The 16,709-nt window shown below is 40.1% G+C and overlaps 1 protein-coding gene across 1 annotated transcript in view; it reads left to right on the top strand.

Annotated features, from left to right (window-relative positions):
* Positions 1-8,963: 8,963 nt before the first annotated feature.
* ADAM22 (ADAM metallopeptidase domain 22) overlaps positions 8,964-16,709 on the top strand; it is a 213,965-nt gene continuing 206,219 nt past the window's right edge. The window contains exons 1-2 of the mRNA XM_040644568.1: positions 8,964-9,014; positions 9,105-9,395. Coding sequence (XP_040500502.1) covers positions 8,964-9,014; positions 9,105-9,395 — 342 coding nt within the window. The remainder of the gene's footprint in view (positions 9,015-9,104; positions 9,396-16,709) is intronic.

The following is a 16,709-nucleotide window of genomic DNA, read 5'->3' as shown; positions in this document are numbered from 1 at the left end:
TCTACAGGATTGGGTACTTATTATAGAAAAATTGTAAAGTAAACTTGTGGCTCGTTTTACATACTATGTTTTAGGAATTACTATGAATAATAATTGTTTTATGTCACTGAAAACTAAATTCAAGTGAAATTTTGGGAATATCAATATTTAGCATTATAAATTTAGATAGTCTAGTTCTTTCTAAAGTCTATTAAAATAGATTCCCATGATAACATGGGAATATTGCTTCTAAAAATCTAATTTTCATACTACAGGAAAAAACATTGATTTTTGTGTTTGGGTTCTGGAAATCATTAGTACTTGATATTTGACCTAGTTGGACAATGCCGGGGTGTTGGCACTGAGGAGTTAGGTTATTTGCAGGGGTAGATAGAAGCCATGAAGGGAAAAACTTAACCAGATTACTATATGGAATAAACCAATTTTTCCACTCTTCTTAATTATTTACCTTTAGAAATAAAGTCTTCCAAAAATGACTCATTATCCGCTAATTTGGTGTCAGGAAATGAAAGGAGGAGGATGGCATTGAACTCTAAAAAAGTATTGAAACATGGAGGACTGCCTTTGATCAGGCACTTGGCAACAATAATTTAGAGAAGAGAATATTCAAATATAAGAAAAATTTCAGCTGTTATCTTTAGTTGGTAGAGGCATTTGCCTTTGTGTTCTTACAGGAGTGAGACATTTACAGCTAATGACATTTTTTCACAATGAAAGTTGGTGCCATTGAATATTCTATGAATATATTATCATTAAAAATTACTTTACCATTCTTAAATTTTTGAAACCCTATATGGCTCCCAATATATTAGTTCATATGTTCTGATGTGTGTATTTTGACTGGATAGTCTCAATGAGAAATACTAGCCTTTCAACAACTTTATCGTTCATACCAGTACTTTAAGTAGGGTCACTGAAATATTCTTTACAGTGTATCCATGCAAACCTTGTTTCCATTGTCAATTACTATAGCATTTTCTGTCACAAATGCATGTTTGTATATGTAAGTCTATGTCAGTTTTTACAGACAGCCTTCTAGAAATCTAGATGCAAGTTGGAAAATTATTTGTAGAAGGTATTTTTTCCCTTACTTTTCCAGATAATTGAAAGGTATTTAAACGTGCTCTGTGATCCTTGTACTTTAGAGTGACAGTTTCTTCAATTTGCAGTGGCACTGTTTGCCTTAGTTGTATTTAATACAGAGTAAAAGACTCAAACTGAACCCCTCCAATAGTTAAAAGTTGTTAAACTTCGTTTTCGCACTATTTTTGAAGTATTATTTTGAACACTGGACTTTAAAACACCCTCCCTCAAGATCTTCATAATAAGTATTTCACATTTTAAAAAATGCTTAAATTTCAGTTGGTGGTAGCAGGACCACCACATAGAATTTGTGTGGGTTGTGTTATGCAGATGGGCACCCAACCAAGCAGAGGGTGGTGGGGAGTAATTCAGCCTCCAGTACGCAGTAAGTACTGGCCCCTGGCAAATGAAGTTGCATCCAGGTAGAGGCAATGAATACTTTCTCTTAATTTTTACCAAGGCATATGGTCACCTGGTCATGGTGCCTTTTTGGTTGTGTTTACCTAAGCACTTAACTATGGTTTGGTTCCCGAATTTGTTCACCAAAGGGCACTTAATCGTTAATGCAGCAAGGCATCTTCAGAAGTAGGAAGCTTCAAATATCCTCAGCAGGGTAGATAGAAAACTTGGTTTGCTTGAAGGAAAGTGACAGGCTGTGCCAAAAGCATCTAGACAAATCCCAGCAAGAACATGATAAGGTTTCTTTGATAACAAGAGCACTAAAGTGGAAAGGTGTTAAGGAAAAAAACCCTAATTAACTTTCAGCTGTGAGCAACAGACAGTGTAGGATTGAAAGTTGGTGGCTTTTTTCCAGGAGTAGTTACCAACAGGGCTAAGTGAAGACAATGGTTTTGTGTTTTAAAATGAATGTTTATTTTTCTAAGATAACAAGCAGTTGTAGCAAAGGTATATTTTACATGTCAATAGAATCTTTTAAATGGTTTTTGAAACCGGTGACTTCTTTGCATACGTAGGTTAGTATATTAAAATAATTTATGGAACCATATATAGATGTTACTAATTCTAACATTATAATTTGTAGAGAACCTTGATGCATGTCAAGACAAAATCTACCTACTTTTAAAAGGAATAGGAAACAGATGTTATGCTTAACACTTAAACCTAAAACCACTGAACGCAAATCCTTATTTCCGGAAATGTGAGATTGTAGGTTATCAGATAAAAATTTAGTTTTTTTTTTTTAAACACTTAAGTGCTAGGACAGTTGTGTAGTTAATACTATTCTGCTATCTAAGGAATATTTTACAGTAATGTATTTAAACATTACCAATTTCTATAAATGCAGTTTGATTAATGTGAGACCGAGCAAAGTTTTGTTTCACTTTTCAGTTTGGAATCATTCCAATGCTGTTTCATTAGTAGAGTGAAAAGTAAGGATGATAGGCCTCTCCCAAAGGAGATGGAAAGATTTTGTTTTTTTAATTTTTAAGTAGGCTCCATACCCAGTGTGGAGCCCAACATGGGGCTTGAACTCATGACCCTGAGATCAAGACCTGAGCTGAGATCAAGAGTCAGATGCTTAACTAACTGATCCACCCAAGCATCCCAGAGATATCTGGAAAGATTTTTAAATCTTTTTTAAGATTTTATTTATTTGAGAGAGAGCACAAGCGGAGGGAGGGGGAAAGGGAGAAGCAGGCTTTCCACTGAGCAGGGAGCCCAATGTGGGGCTCAATCCCAGGACCCTGGGATCATGACCTGAGTGGAAGGCAGATGCTTAACTGACTGAGCCACGCAGGCGCCCTGGAAACTTTTTTAAGCATAATGTAAACTAAACCCTCACTGGGCTAGCTAGATCGTAAATCATGGGATTGCCAAATTAAAGGTCTAGAAGAATGGTGGTTACACAATAGGTTGCTCAAGAGGTACTAGATGAGGCCAAATTACCTTAGATATCAGCCGCTGTAGACTTGCTGATGTTGAAGTCTTTGCTATGACCAATAATGTAATGCATGAGCCATATGCTGTGATTACATTATTTGTCACGGAGAGTGGGGCAGGGTCTGAAGAGAAGGAATAGCATAGTATAAAGACAACTAGATCAAATGGAAGGGCACTCTAGCCTTTTAGCTGCATTAGTTGGAATGTTTAATGCTGTTACACAAAAAGTAGTATAGCATCCATGTTTTCATAAATTCCAAGATGCAGTATTATGCCCACCTACAGAACTATACAAACTAGTGATTTTGCCCAAGTCAGGTTAAAAATCAGGACTTAAACCCTTGCAAACAAGGGCCATTAATTAGCATTAATTTTGTAAGCAATATTAGAAGGAAGCAGCCTCCTTAAAATACCATGCCAAAAAAAAAAAAAAAAAAGGAAAAGTCTAGGAAGAATCCTGGGCAATTAAAAATGCAAAAAAAAATCTGACACAAAATGTGTTACTCAGGCAAGAAAAACTCCAGTTTTGAACACTGGAAGAAGTGTGTGACCAAAACAATAAGACTTGAGTAGAAGGAACCAGATTAATACAGCCATATCTGTTAAAGGATGTCACAATTTCTTTTTGAAGAAAGTAGTGGAAATTATCAAAGCCCCTGTAAGTTTATTTCACTTGGTTGTGCTTAAATGTATAGAAAATTGCAGTTTATGTTACTGTACCCAATATTACCAGCTTGCCATCTGGTGCCTGGCTGGTCTTGGGGGATTGTGCCATGTCAGCGTTGGTCTCTGTTTCTGGCAGGTTAAACATTTGGCAACAGCAGAAACTTCAACTTCAGTGAATAGGAGCCCATGCCTATACATGATTTTTTCCTGCCACCATAATCCTTTTGCTTATGTACCCGTTGTGCCAGCATTGGGGTAGCATTAACATGTGATATGAAGATGCTTACACTTCATGCCCACACCCATATGCCATCTGCCTCTACCCCTTATATTCAATCTTCAGATCTTTTTCTTCCCAAGTCCCTTAACAGCCAGTCATGTCATTTCTCACTGCCCAGCAGTCCATATATATTCTAAACTTGGGCCGTTCTCTTTCCATACAAAGGCGATACCACTTGAAGTTCTGCCCATCAGGAAGATTCTCTTGTGACTGGCTTTCAGTGCCACCACTGAGTGGAGCTGTATGGCACCTACCATGTATTTTCAGCTTGTACCCACAGAAGCAACTAATCCCCTGATCGAAGTTTGAGTTTTTCCATCTGGTCCAAAGAGATGGCCCATACACCTGTAGGTGTGACCTGAGGGAGAGGAACTGACGCCATACAGTGGATGACATGGGCACCTGGGCTGCCTACTTATTCCTTGAGCTCTCTCCTCGAGCTCTCTGGTCGTGCTCTAGCTCAATCCCGGATGTACACTTCCATTTTACAATAGATTATTGGTGCACCTGCCCAATTTGATGACTTAATAGATCTAATGACAGAACCTCAGCTCATGACTGGTAGTTGTGACCACATGATGGTTTTTGCCCCACAGACAGGCGCTTCGTCTCTCATGTCATCATCTCATACAAAAATCCATTTTCATTTTTCCAAAAGTACATAATTCTCCACTGAAGATGGCATAGCTTTACTCTAAGCCTCCAGGGAAAGTTGTCATTTCCCTATTGGGGCTTTCCATAAACTCCAGTTTTCCTACCACTGATAACTCTCAAACCTTTGAACCTGCCTGGTTATATGACTGCAGAGCAATTTTTGGCTCATAGCTGGCAGCCTTTCGTGCCCTTGGGCAGAAGCAGTACTCCCATGTGGAATATACTCCTTCCAGAATCTGAAGAGGCTTTCCAAGCATTGTTTCCCTCATGTTTGGGAAGTTTAGGATGCAATCATTTGTCTTTTACTTTGGATGGGATGTTGTGGCATGCCCCTGACCACTGGAACTCTAAAAATGTTACTGATGTGACAGGTCCCTGAATCCTATTAGGGTACATGTTTCATGCCCTGGAGGACATGCACCTCACCAACGTTCCAATGTGCTAGCAACTTCTTAATCATGTGGTATGATAAATATATCATCAATATAATGGATTAATGTGATGTTCTCAATGGCGTCCTTTTCCAATTATAACAGAGGACAAGTAAAATGTATACTGTAATCTTTTCCCTATGAATGCAATCTGTTCCTCATTTTTTTCTGACTGGATTGGAAAGTTATGCATCTGCCCAAACAATGGTTGCATATCACGTACCTGAGGTTATGTTCATTTGCAAAGAAAAGGAAATAACATCTGGCACTGCATCTGCAATAGGTTACTACTTAGTGCAGTTTGTGGCAGTCTACTGTTATTCTTTATAACCCAGATGAATATCAGGATGGGAATCAACCATCTTTAGATATTTGTATTTAACAGGGGCACCAATTTCCTCCGTCACCACCACTACCATCTCCCCACGTTAAGATACTGTTTTTGATTTATTATTTGGCTGAGAGAATGAGGCAGTTTCAGACTCTCACTTGGTCTTTTCTTCTTTTAAATTTCTGTTTCTGTTTCTTTTCCTTTTTTGGCGGGGGGTCTTGTTCACTATAATTCTTACCCTATAGGTCAGAGATACAATGTGGGTGATTTACTGAAGTACTAAGTATTTTCTAATAAAACATTCAGAGGCTAAGCAAATGACATTATTGACCCACTATGAGCCAAAGCTTGGCCAGGACTCCATTTATTACCTGGCTCCCACATGCCCCCATTATAATAGATGCTTTGGGTCCCAGGTATCACTGACTGTTCAGACCCTGCATCCAACAGTTATTTGGGTGTTCTTACCCTTTTCTCCAGTGCAGTTACCTAGGTAAATGGAGGTAAGTCCCTTTGGAGGAAGAGCTAAGGGAATAGTTACTATGTGTATTTAACATGTGATGTGGGGTCCTTCTCCTCGGAACATGACCTTTTCTTCAGTTGGTGGTTTCTGGGTTGAAAAACTGACTCAAGTCTGGAAATAGAAGATCATGATTCTTGATCGGAGCAAGTTCCCACAGCCTCCTGAGGCTGATTTATTTTAATGATACATGTTGAGAAATTACCTTGTTATTGTCCATCCATTTTGCTCCTAAAGGAACCATGTTCTATTAATCAACTCCACAGCTCTCAACATCAACTCCTTGACATTAGTCTTGGCAATCACCTTTTTGATTTGACACTAAAAATAAAAGCAACAAAAATAAAAATAAATGGGGCTATATCAAACTAAAAAGCTTCTGCACAGCAAAGGAAACTATCAACAAAATAAAAAGACAACCTACTGAATAGAAGGAATATTTACAAATCATATTTCCGATAAGGGGTTAATATCCAAAATATATAACTAACTCATACGAATCAATAGCAAAACAAACAATCCAATTAGAAAATAGACAAAGGATCTGAATAGAAAATTTTCCAGAGAACACACGCAATTTAGCTTTTTTTTTTTTTTTTTTTTAGCTCTGGGAATAAAACTTTAATACCGTAAAGCAGAAATTGGATATGCTCATTCTCACATTAAAACAAAAGTTTTCCTAATATTACAACCTATTTGTATTTGCATACTGTAGAACTAAAGAATCTGTGTGGCTATTTTATAGTCCTTTCTAATTAAAGGTACAAAACCAACAGAAACACCAAGAATATCATTCAGGGACCTCACAATCCTGAGATCATGAGCGAGCCAAAACTGAGAGTCCACCACTTAACCAACAGGGCCACCCAGGTGCCTCCAATCCCTTGGGTTTTAATTCTCTTTTACTGTAGCTACTAAAGTGTATCACTGAAATCTTTTAGCCCCTTTTCAGGCTATTATTGCATGTCATATATAAAATTCTTAAGTGTCTTAGTTATTTGAAAATTTGGGGAAATTTTTTTGAAATGACTATAAGATCAATGAGCTTTGGTTACCTAAATATGATAGAATGTTCTCTCAAAGGAGAAAAGAGTCCCTCTCTACTGTTTGCTTGTAAAACCATGTGTAAGTTGTATTTAATACTGAGTACCACACTTTAGCTGGGACACTGACATACTGGAGTGTATTTTCAAATCATGATGGAAACCTGAAACCATGTCACAAGAGGCAGAGGTAAAAAAAATTTTTTTTTTTCCACTGGGGAAGGAAAAAACATCTCCACAGAGCATCATGTGTAAGATTCTCCTGCATGCTTTACAGAACCAAAACACAGGTTCCACCAGGAACTCTGGAAAAAGACTCAGATCTGAAAGCAGGATATCCAGTCTACTCTATAACTAGCCATGGAACCTTAGGAAAAGTCCTTTAAATTCTCTAAGCCACATTTGTCCGATAGAACTGTCTGCAATGATGGAAATGTTCTATATTTTTGCTCTACAATACAGTAGCTGCTAGTCATAGGCAGTACAGAAATGTGTCTAGTGTGACTGAGGAACTGAATTTTACATTTTATTTATTTTAAATTAATTTAAATTTAAATAGCTACATGTAGCTAGTGGTTACAGTATTTGGAAGGTGCAGCTCTAGGCCTGAATTTCCTCCTCTCTGAAATGGGAATACTACTGCTTATCAAATTGCTGATCCAAAGTTCGAACGACATTATATGTGACCTCAGAAAAACTGCGTCATACTACATGAGTGTTAATTAATAATAATTTATTACTGTCTCATCCTCAGTTTCTAACATTTGGAATTAGACAAAAATGGAATTAGCAGCCCGAGAAGGTAGAGTTCCTCAAGTCTGGTTTTCACAAACAGGTTTGAGACAGGCAGAGATCAGAGAAAGGACAAAACATCCTGGACACTTGGGCTAAATCCAAGACAGCCTTCCAGTGTCTGCGTTGACCTTCTTGCTGTGCCCTCCTGACTCGCCTGGCTGAGTTAATGATCCTTCTCTAAGCATTACCAGGGCACTTTCACACTGTAATGTAAAAAAACGGTGTTTACTATATCTGAGAGCACGTGCCTCTTACACTCATGTGGTTCATGACTGTGTCCCCCTGCTTCGTCAGCCACCGGACACACAGTAGGTCCTCAATGAATAACTTACCCCGTACTCTTGAGGGTGTGATTCCCTTTTGATAATTTAAGTAATTACTGAATCTGTGGAAAACATTATTACGGTTCTTTGCGGACGCACAGAGTGAAGGAATACTGGCTCTCGCAGCGGCACAGTTGGAATATTTCGGTGCCCAGGAGGCCTGCCAGCGATGACCTCTCTTCTGCCCTTTCCCCCACTCCTGTCTTCCGTGGTCACGACGTCGCGACAGTCCGCACCTTGGTGCAGACCGGCGGGATGCGGAGCGAGAACTACATTTCCCAGCTGACTCTCCGGCGCGCGCCCCTGCCCGCGCGCGGGGGGCGAGTGCACCAGGCGCTCGCTCCCTGCCGAGCGCTCCTCGCCCGCCGGAGCCTTTGCCATGGGATGAGGTGGGAGGCGCTAGAAACCACTTAGCTACAGCCAACCGCCCAATGCAGCACTCGCTCGCTCCCCCCGCCAGCGGAAGCGCCCGCGGAGCACAATGCAGCACTGAGGCAGCGCCGCGGCGGAGGCTGCAGCGCCACGGCCGCCGCAGCACCGGCCGGGGCTGGGAGGGGGCGGCCGAAGCGAGCCGGGGGGCGCGGGCCGAAGGAGCCGGACCCGGCGGCCCGGGCATGCGGAGCTGAGCGTCTCGAACGAGGCGGGCTGACGGCAGCACCATGCAGGCGGCGGCGGCTGCGTCGGTGCCCTTCTTGCTGCTCTGCGCCCTGGGGACCTGCCCCCCGGCGCGCTGCGACCGGGCAGGTAAGTTCGCCACCCTCTGTGGCTTCGGGACGTACCATTTTCGGGGAGTCTTTGCAGCCCTCAAGCGCACTGGAAACGGGCATCCCCGTTTCCCGAGTGCGCGGGGAGATTTTTTATTTAGAAGGGTGGTGAGAAGTGAAGCAAAAATACATGTGTGGGGGCGCGCGGATGCATTAGAAGCCTTCGGTCAAATGCCTGTTTTTCCTCTTCTGAAGAGGAGGAATGCGGAGGATGGGAAAGGGGTGCCGTGCTTCTGGGCCCCGATCCTGGATGATCTCAGATGAGCTGGTCCAGGGCTCTCCGGCTGGTGTCTCTGCGTCCTTCTCAGATAGGGACCGGGAGGGAGGGGGCAGCGGGATTTTCATAGAGGAGACGTCCGACCGCAGAAGGCACAGGTGTGGGTCAGGGTCATTATTTTCTCCTTTTCTCCCCACTCCCTCTTCACCCTATTCCTGCCTGGAGGAGACGCCTCGTTGACGGAGCTGGAGAGGAGGAACGAAAACCGCTTCCTGGAGCGCCAGAGCATCGTGCCACTCCGGCTCCTCTACCGCTCCGGCGGCGAAGACGAAACTGGACACGACGCGCTCGACACGCGGGTGCGGGGCCACCCCGGCGGCAGGCAGGTGAGAGGCGCGGTCCGGGGGGTGGGCCTGGGCGCGGCCTGGCCCACCCTACCCCACGTTTGCTCTCCGTCGCCCCGGAGATGCAGTGTCTTTGGTGAAATGAGCGCAGTCCTAATGCGAGTCATGCATGGCGCTCCCTGTGCAAAAAAGAAGCGGGGGGGGGGGGCGGGGGGGAGACAAAACCCCTCAAAGATCCACAGGCCGAAGCTTTGCTAGAGAGGAGTTTGTGCGGGATGTCTTCTGCAGTGCTGTATCCTGAGCGAAGGGGCGGAGACCCTCTCACTTCTGTCAGGCAAAAGCCGTGCATAGGCAAGAAGGGATATAATATTTGGGCAGGATTTGCATCATCATTATTGTGGTGCTTGTTTTAATCCTCAGAAAGACTTTGTACGTGATTTAAACCAAGGTTGGTACTGTAGAACAAATGAAAAGACAAGCCTAGACATCCCTAACTAAACTCAAACTGTAAAAACAAGCCAAACTGCGGTGTTCTCAGGTCACACAGTTTGTGGACACCAGAGATGTACCCATTCGCCTTCACCTTTCAGGAAAGGCGTCTCCTCCCCCATTTCTTCATTGGTAGCAGTCCATTTCAGCCAGCCGTGTTGTTTATTGGGCATTTATAAACTATGTTTTTTAAACATCTAAGTTTACGATTTACCCGTGTTTATATCAATATCACACATCCACAGCTAATGCCTGAGAAGTATTTTGAACTTGTTAATTTAGGTAATGATTTTGGGGCTCTGTAAACAATTTCTGTGTTTATATACATAGACTTGGCAAACAGTTCATTCATCTGTAAGTACATATTAAGGTAGAACTTGTTCATGTGGTTGAAAATGTAAACTTCGCTGACCTCAAGGCAGGCTGAACATTTTCACATGTGCAAATAGATTTAATACTTTAAGATGCACGTTGATGCTGTGATAGTCTTAGTATTTGATCTATATGTGTGAAATATGTAAAAAGAGAAAAATGCCATTTAAATCTGTAAATTTGCAGCTGAAGGCTCTGTTGAAATTTTCATGTAAGAAATTAATTTAAAGGGCTACGGTAATATCCATCAGAGTTTGATTATTGCAGTAGAAATCTAATGTGCCAAGCTTTAATGAAGGATTCTATTATTTGAATTAACGTTTGATAAATACCTATTTTCCCCTTTCATTTTAACTTGTTTTCATAGTAAAACTGAAGAAGTAGGGGACACCGTCTTATTTTTTAGTAAATGAGAGTTATTTCTGTGGAGGAATATTCTTGCACACATTTGCAACTTTTGATTGAAAAACTTCAAACACACACAAAATAGACAGAATATTATAATGAACCCCCAGCTTCAACAATTAGCAACTCATAGTCAATTTTGTTTTATCTATCTCCTACCTATTTTCTTCCCTTCTCATATTATTTTGAAGCAAATCATACAATTTCATTCATAAAAAATTCACTCTGCACTTCTAAAAGGCTTCTTTCAAAAATGTAACCATTATACCTAATATATAAATATAAATTAAATAAATATGTTAAATATATGTAAACATATTTGAAAAATATATATAAATGTAAAACACATATATTTAAGTTTGTTTGATTCAGGACCCAGTGTCTATAGACTGCAATTAGTTAATTTTTTTGAGTCTCTTTAATGCATAGTTTCCCCATGTCCATTTCCTTGATTTTTTCTTTTCAATTTATTCATCGAAACTACTGGTGTTTCATCCTGTAGTTTATAGTCTGAATTTTTGCTGATAGAGCCAGTGCTTTAAAACAAATCACAAAGACTTTCTTGGAGAAGAAGGGCAACCGAAGAAAGTAGAAATGCAGAAAAAAACCCCGGAGAACTGGACCTGGAAACTCCAAGTCTCTGCCTCGTGCTGGTAGTGTCTTCAGGTACCCCCTGCCCTTCACTGTGTTGGTGAAAGACCACCACCTTTGGAAAACAGGCCAGTCTTCCTTGTTTTCCCTCCATTTATGGAGCACGACTTCAGCAGTTTTTGGATCATAGGCCTTTCCACTTGGGGTGGAAGATACCTTGGACACATGCAGTTTCTCCTTCTTACAATAATAAACCTCACAGTTGAGAAGAATGATTGGCTTTTGGTGAGGTATGCATGAACTGGTAGGATTTAGGTTGAACAGTGTGAATAGATTATTTATTCACATTAGGATTGAAAGTAACAATTTTAAATTTCTTCTTTTTTTTTTTTTTTTTTTTAGATAGAGAGAGCATGCTCACATGCTGCAAGTGGGGGCGGGAGGGGCACAAGAGGAGGGAGACAGAATTCCAAGCAGGCTCCATGCCCCTGTGCGGAGCCCATGGCAGGCTCCATCTCACAACTCTGAGATCATGACCTGAGTTGAAGTCAAGAGTCCGACGCTTGTCCGAATGCTTTTCAGAGTAACCAAATGGGTCTAGTTGATTAGGGAAAGCTCTTTTTCACTAAGGAGTGACAGCTGGTAAATGCAGAAGAAATGGTAACATTAGAAAATCATCGTTTTGTGATTTGTAATGCATGTTAATTCAGGCCAGGGCTGTCAAAAGGAACTGGCCACACAGTGAATGGCTGAGGGGAAACAGCACATCTGTGTGCTGCTAAAGGAACTCCATACTGAATACTCTGGTCACAGGGGGAATCACATCACCGGCTAGCAGCCAGCTGCGGCGGCCATCACGCAACCCAGAGGACACTCTGAGTTTCAGTGATGGTAAAACCATATGGCACGTGCTTGCTGAAGAAATGCCATGTGAAACATACAATGGCACGCAAAATGTGTTCTAGACAAAATTTATTAACAGAAATCGATCAAGCTTTTAGGTGTGCCTTCTGATTTCTAGGAAATATAGGGAACAGAGGAGCAGGCTAAGTGACAGCATGAGGAAGTGATCAGACAAACATTGAGCAGGAAAATTAACAGATAAAGAAAAGGACTGTTTTAGATTTAACACAGCTAAGGGATATACAAACTGGGTAAAATGCAGGCTCTGGACCTAAACCCTGATTTGGACAAACTAGCTTTGGGGAAATAGTTGTGTGACAATTAGAGTAATTTCAGTATGATCGAGGTATTAGATGCTGTGGGAACTTACAGGGAAAGAGAAAGATGATGAAAAGAAAACAAACTATTTACAACATTATGATCTTGTTCTAGTAAAAAAATGCATATGTGTATATGAAAATATGGAAATACATGTAATAAAAGACTAACATATAACAGTAAAAAAAAAAAGAGAGAGACTGATGTTTAACCGACTGAGCCACTCAGGCACTCCTCATCAGAGGAATTTTTACGAGCCTGGCACGTTGTAAGGTACACACGGTACATGTGGTTGGAAGTCTAGATCAGCTGGGAGGTTGCAGTTTACCATGCTCTTAAACTACAGTTAGAAATCCCCGACGACTAGGTCTTGAATCTGGTAGTTAAAGTTGTGAAGACTTAGTTGCCATATGCCAAATTTTCCTGCAGTTAGGAAACTAAGGAGTTTTCCTGCATTTTTGCATTTTGGGTTTCATTGAGAGCTGGCATTGGACCTAAAAACTCAAGTTGATTATATATGGCCCTTATTAGTTCCCTGGTAATTAAATAGATAAAATTATGGCATCTTAGCTACCCGTAGATATTTTTAGTAATTTCCTTTCTTCTTCAGAAATAAAATTGGGATGCCTTTCTATCATTTCACAAAGCTTATATATTCATTTGCTGATTTGTGTGCTTAAAAGACATTTATTTACTTGGGCTCATACTGTATACCAATTTTTGTACAAGGCTCTGGGGATTTAGAGATAAAAGACACTGTTCAAGCCTTTAAGGAATTTACAGACAAGTGGGAAGATGTATGAATGGATAAGGAGTTATACTCTGCCCTTCTGTGTGATAATCTGGAGGTGATCACAGAAAGCTGTGGAAGCAGAGAAAACACAGTATTTAAACCAGGTGAGCAGTCAGGGGGCCTCTCATGGGGAGGTGCTGCCTTAGCTGTGTATTGATGGTGAGTGGGAATTGGCCAGATTAAAGGAAGGTGATGCGCATATCAAACCAAAGAGGCAGCAATTAGTGGGCAGGTGGGAATCAGGACACATGTTTGTTAAGTGCAAATAGTTAGAATTTAAGGTACAGATGAGCCAAAACAAGAAAGCAGAGTAGATGCCACAGTACCTTCATGATTTGTGGAGGATTTTGGACTTTGTCCTGAAGGCAATTGAAGGGCTTCCGTAAGGAGAGGTAACTGAGCAGATTCATAATATTGTGGGATGATCCTAATTGTTAGAAATGAATAATATTAGTTTTAAAGGGTAAGTGAAAGTGGTTGTTCACTTTAATTTATTGGTAAATGCTAATTCCCATACTCATTAAGCTTCATAAGAATTTAGTTACTAAGTATACTGAAAATACTGTATAAATGAGTTTATAACTACTTAGAACAATGCTGGGGATATTGTAAGCACTATATGAGTTTCAGTTAAATAACATTTACTCCCTCAGGCTGCTTGAGTACTATTTAGAAATTTTATGACATCACTTTAATGCAAAATGGTGCCCTAATTGCCCGAATTTAACACATTCCCAGAAGTAAGTTACAAATTGCTAAAATTTACATAACTAAGTAGAATCTAACAGTTCTAGAGGTGGAAGAGACCTTGTAGGTCATCTAACCCTATTCAGGAATTACTTCTCACCTGGTAAGATGAGCCATTGGCCTAGAGTAAGGAAACCAGCAATGTGTTACTCAATGTTTCAGAAAGCTCACAAGAACTATGAAGGTATAAAACACCTTAATTTTACTCTTAATGTGTCCTCGTTTCAGTTTTCGATCACTAAATGGAAAAGAAGACTCATATTTTTGGAAGAAATTTTTCTTTTGGTTCTGGGAAAATGCTGACAATTTGGGGTGAAATAATAATTCTGTCGATAATAGTCCATATTATAAGAGATTTCTTTACTACATGGCCAGTTACTTGAATGCATACTTTATTTTTATCCTAAGTGGGATGATCAGCCCATAATGAAAGGTTTTTTTGCTGTAAAGTTCTAGAAATGATAGTCAAAGAAATCATATGTGATTGTGGGTAACCTTGGTATCCTCAAGGTTGTCTATTCTGAAGTAATTTCAGTCCCATAAGATAGCACTCAGAACTAGAGTATTTAAATGATTCAGAGTCGTTCATTCTTCAAACTTGAAGTTATTTGTGCTGAAGGAATTGTGTGTTTGTGGATCAATGGATAAAACATTTTTAACTGGGAATCCATATGGCAAGATAGTACCTACTGAACCGTATTGATGGTTTGATACTGATAATCACTTAATTGCTGTTTTTAAGAAAAAGCACTGTAGTGGCTACTTTTTTTTTTTTTTTTTTGCTAGCCAAGCATGACATATTTACTGTAGCATCAGAGGTAGGTTATTTGGTGGTTTATTTTGTTGCGTGTTCACCTCATGTATTTTCAATTACTTGTTTTTCACCCATTGATTGTATTTCTCTACAAAGAGCGGAATTTCTTTTTGTCAGAAGTCTTTGCTGTCAGTGAAGAGATGGGCTACTTTTTTCTCTCTTTCCCTGGATCATGTTGTAGCTTCTCAAGTAGTCAGGTACCAAAAACATTGATCTATAATTTATCATAGTTTTGATAATCAGTAATACAAGCTGGTAGTAAGATGGCAAGTAGAAGTGCACTCCATTTTTGTGAATATATTTATACATATGCCTAAGCATGGATGAGCTGTACTTAAAATTGTGCTGTTTCACTTGGGAGCACTGAGTCAGCTTCACGGTAAATTGTCTGCAGTACTGCTTTGCTTCTCTGGCGGAAAAGGACTCCTAGGAATTATAGCTTTGGAAGTATTTTGCAAGGATAGCACAGACAATTTTTTTTTCTTAATGTGCATTTGTTAAACCTAAGTAACTCAATATTGATAAAGTTTTGCCACCAATCAAAACTTTGTTCTTCTGCTATAAATAGGAAGCTATCAACATGCTTCTCTTACAATTAAACAGATAAAAAAAATTGATATTCAGGATTGTGGAAGTTTTCTTTAGGTCTTGGTTTTACTGTGGGAGATCCCAATTTGTATATACATTTTTTGGGCATCTTTGGAGTTCTGCTTAATGATCTCACTGTGTATGAAAAGAACCCATCTTTCATTGCTTCTTTACAGCTATACCTGGAAAACTATGAATGACTCTAAGAGCTTATGGGTTGATAAAAAACATTCTTAGTTTTATTTGCTTTCTCACATTTCAAAGAATGCCAGGTGTTCTATCATTTTTAATGACAGGGCCCTTCCTAAAAGTACATGGAGGCTGGCCTGCTTTCTTGTCATGGCTCACTGAGAGCAGGAATCTGTAAGGTCACTAGAACTCAGTAGCTCCAGTGCGGCTCAGATAAGGCCACATTTATCATTAATTTTCATGAATAAGTTCCAAAGGGAAAAAGAATGTTAATTAAAGGAAGGGGGAGAGCAGAAGAGGAAGGGACATAAGGAGTATGGTGAGGAGGAGGAAGGAGACAGAAAACAGGAAAGAGAGAAGTGCTTATAGATATGTTATAGTATATACTAAAATACTTAATATACAATAACTTATATGGTTATTTTTTATGTGCCCAGCAGTTTTCTTGGTACTTGGTACACATTAACTCACTGCAGTCCTACAAGAATCATGTGACCTGTAATACGTACCAGCTGTAAAACCACAAAGCTGGTAGGTAGCTGAGAAGGGGTTTGAACCCTGGCACTTTAACTCCACTGCACTGCCTGGGCTTAACCTCAGTGCTTAACTGGCCTGATGGTAGAAGGCCAGGAACATTTCTTTAGATGTCATTCAATGGCAATGAGGTCAAAGATTCCTAACATTTGTCCCATGGAATATATATTTCTTGCAGCTTGCAGGACACAGGAAGAATGTATCATATTTACTGACTTGAGAGTGAGAATGGACTACATAAAGATGTTTAACATTTAAAAGGTGAAAAACACCTATTGAAGGGCCTGGGTTCTGTTTTGGAATTGGATGTGTATACTTATTGTTAAATCTTTCTTTGTAAATTGAAGATTTTAATATTCAGCCATCAGTACCAAAATTATGTATACTCTTTTGTGTTCGAAGTTTCATAAACCAGAAACATTAAATGCTAAATGGGGATCCATACTCCTTTTTTCAAAAGAAAAAGATACAGAATAGCTTTTGTGGTTTCCTAGAGCAAGTAGCTGTAGAGTCCCCAGTGCCAAAGCCCTAGGATGAAAGACATACATAATCAGTAATAACCAAAATGATAGATTCCGTGAACATCCAGTTGGATGTGTTTCCTTTGGTAATA

This window comes from Ursus maritimus, unplaced genomic scaffold (assembly GCF_017311325.1).
Source record: "Ursus maritimus isolate PB19 unplaced genomic scaffold, ASM1731132v1 scaffold_3, whole genome shotgun sequence".
Classification (NCBI taxonomy): domain Eukaryota; kingdom Metazoa; phylum Chordata; class Mammalia; order Carnivora; family Ursidae; genus Ursus; species Ursus maritimus.
The sequence above is the reverse complement of the archived record's forward strand: the minus strand, read 5'-3'. Positions and strand labels throughout refer to the sequence as shown.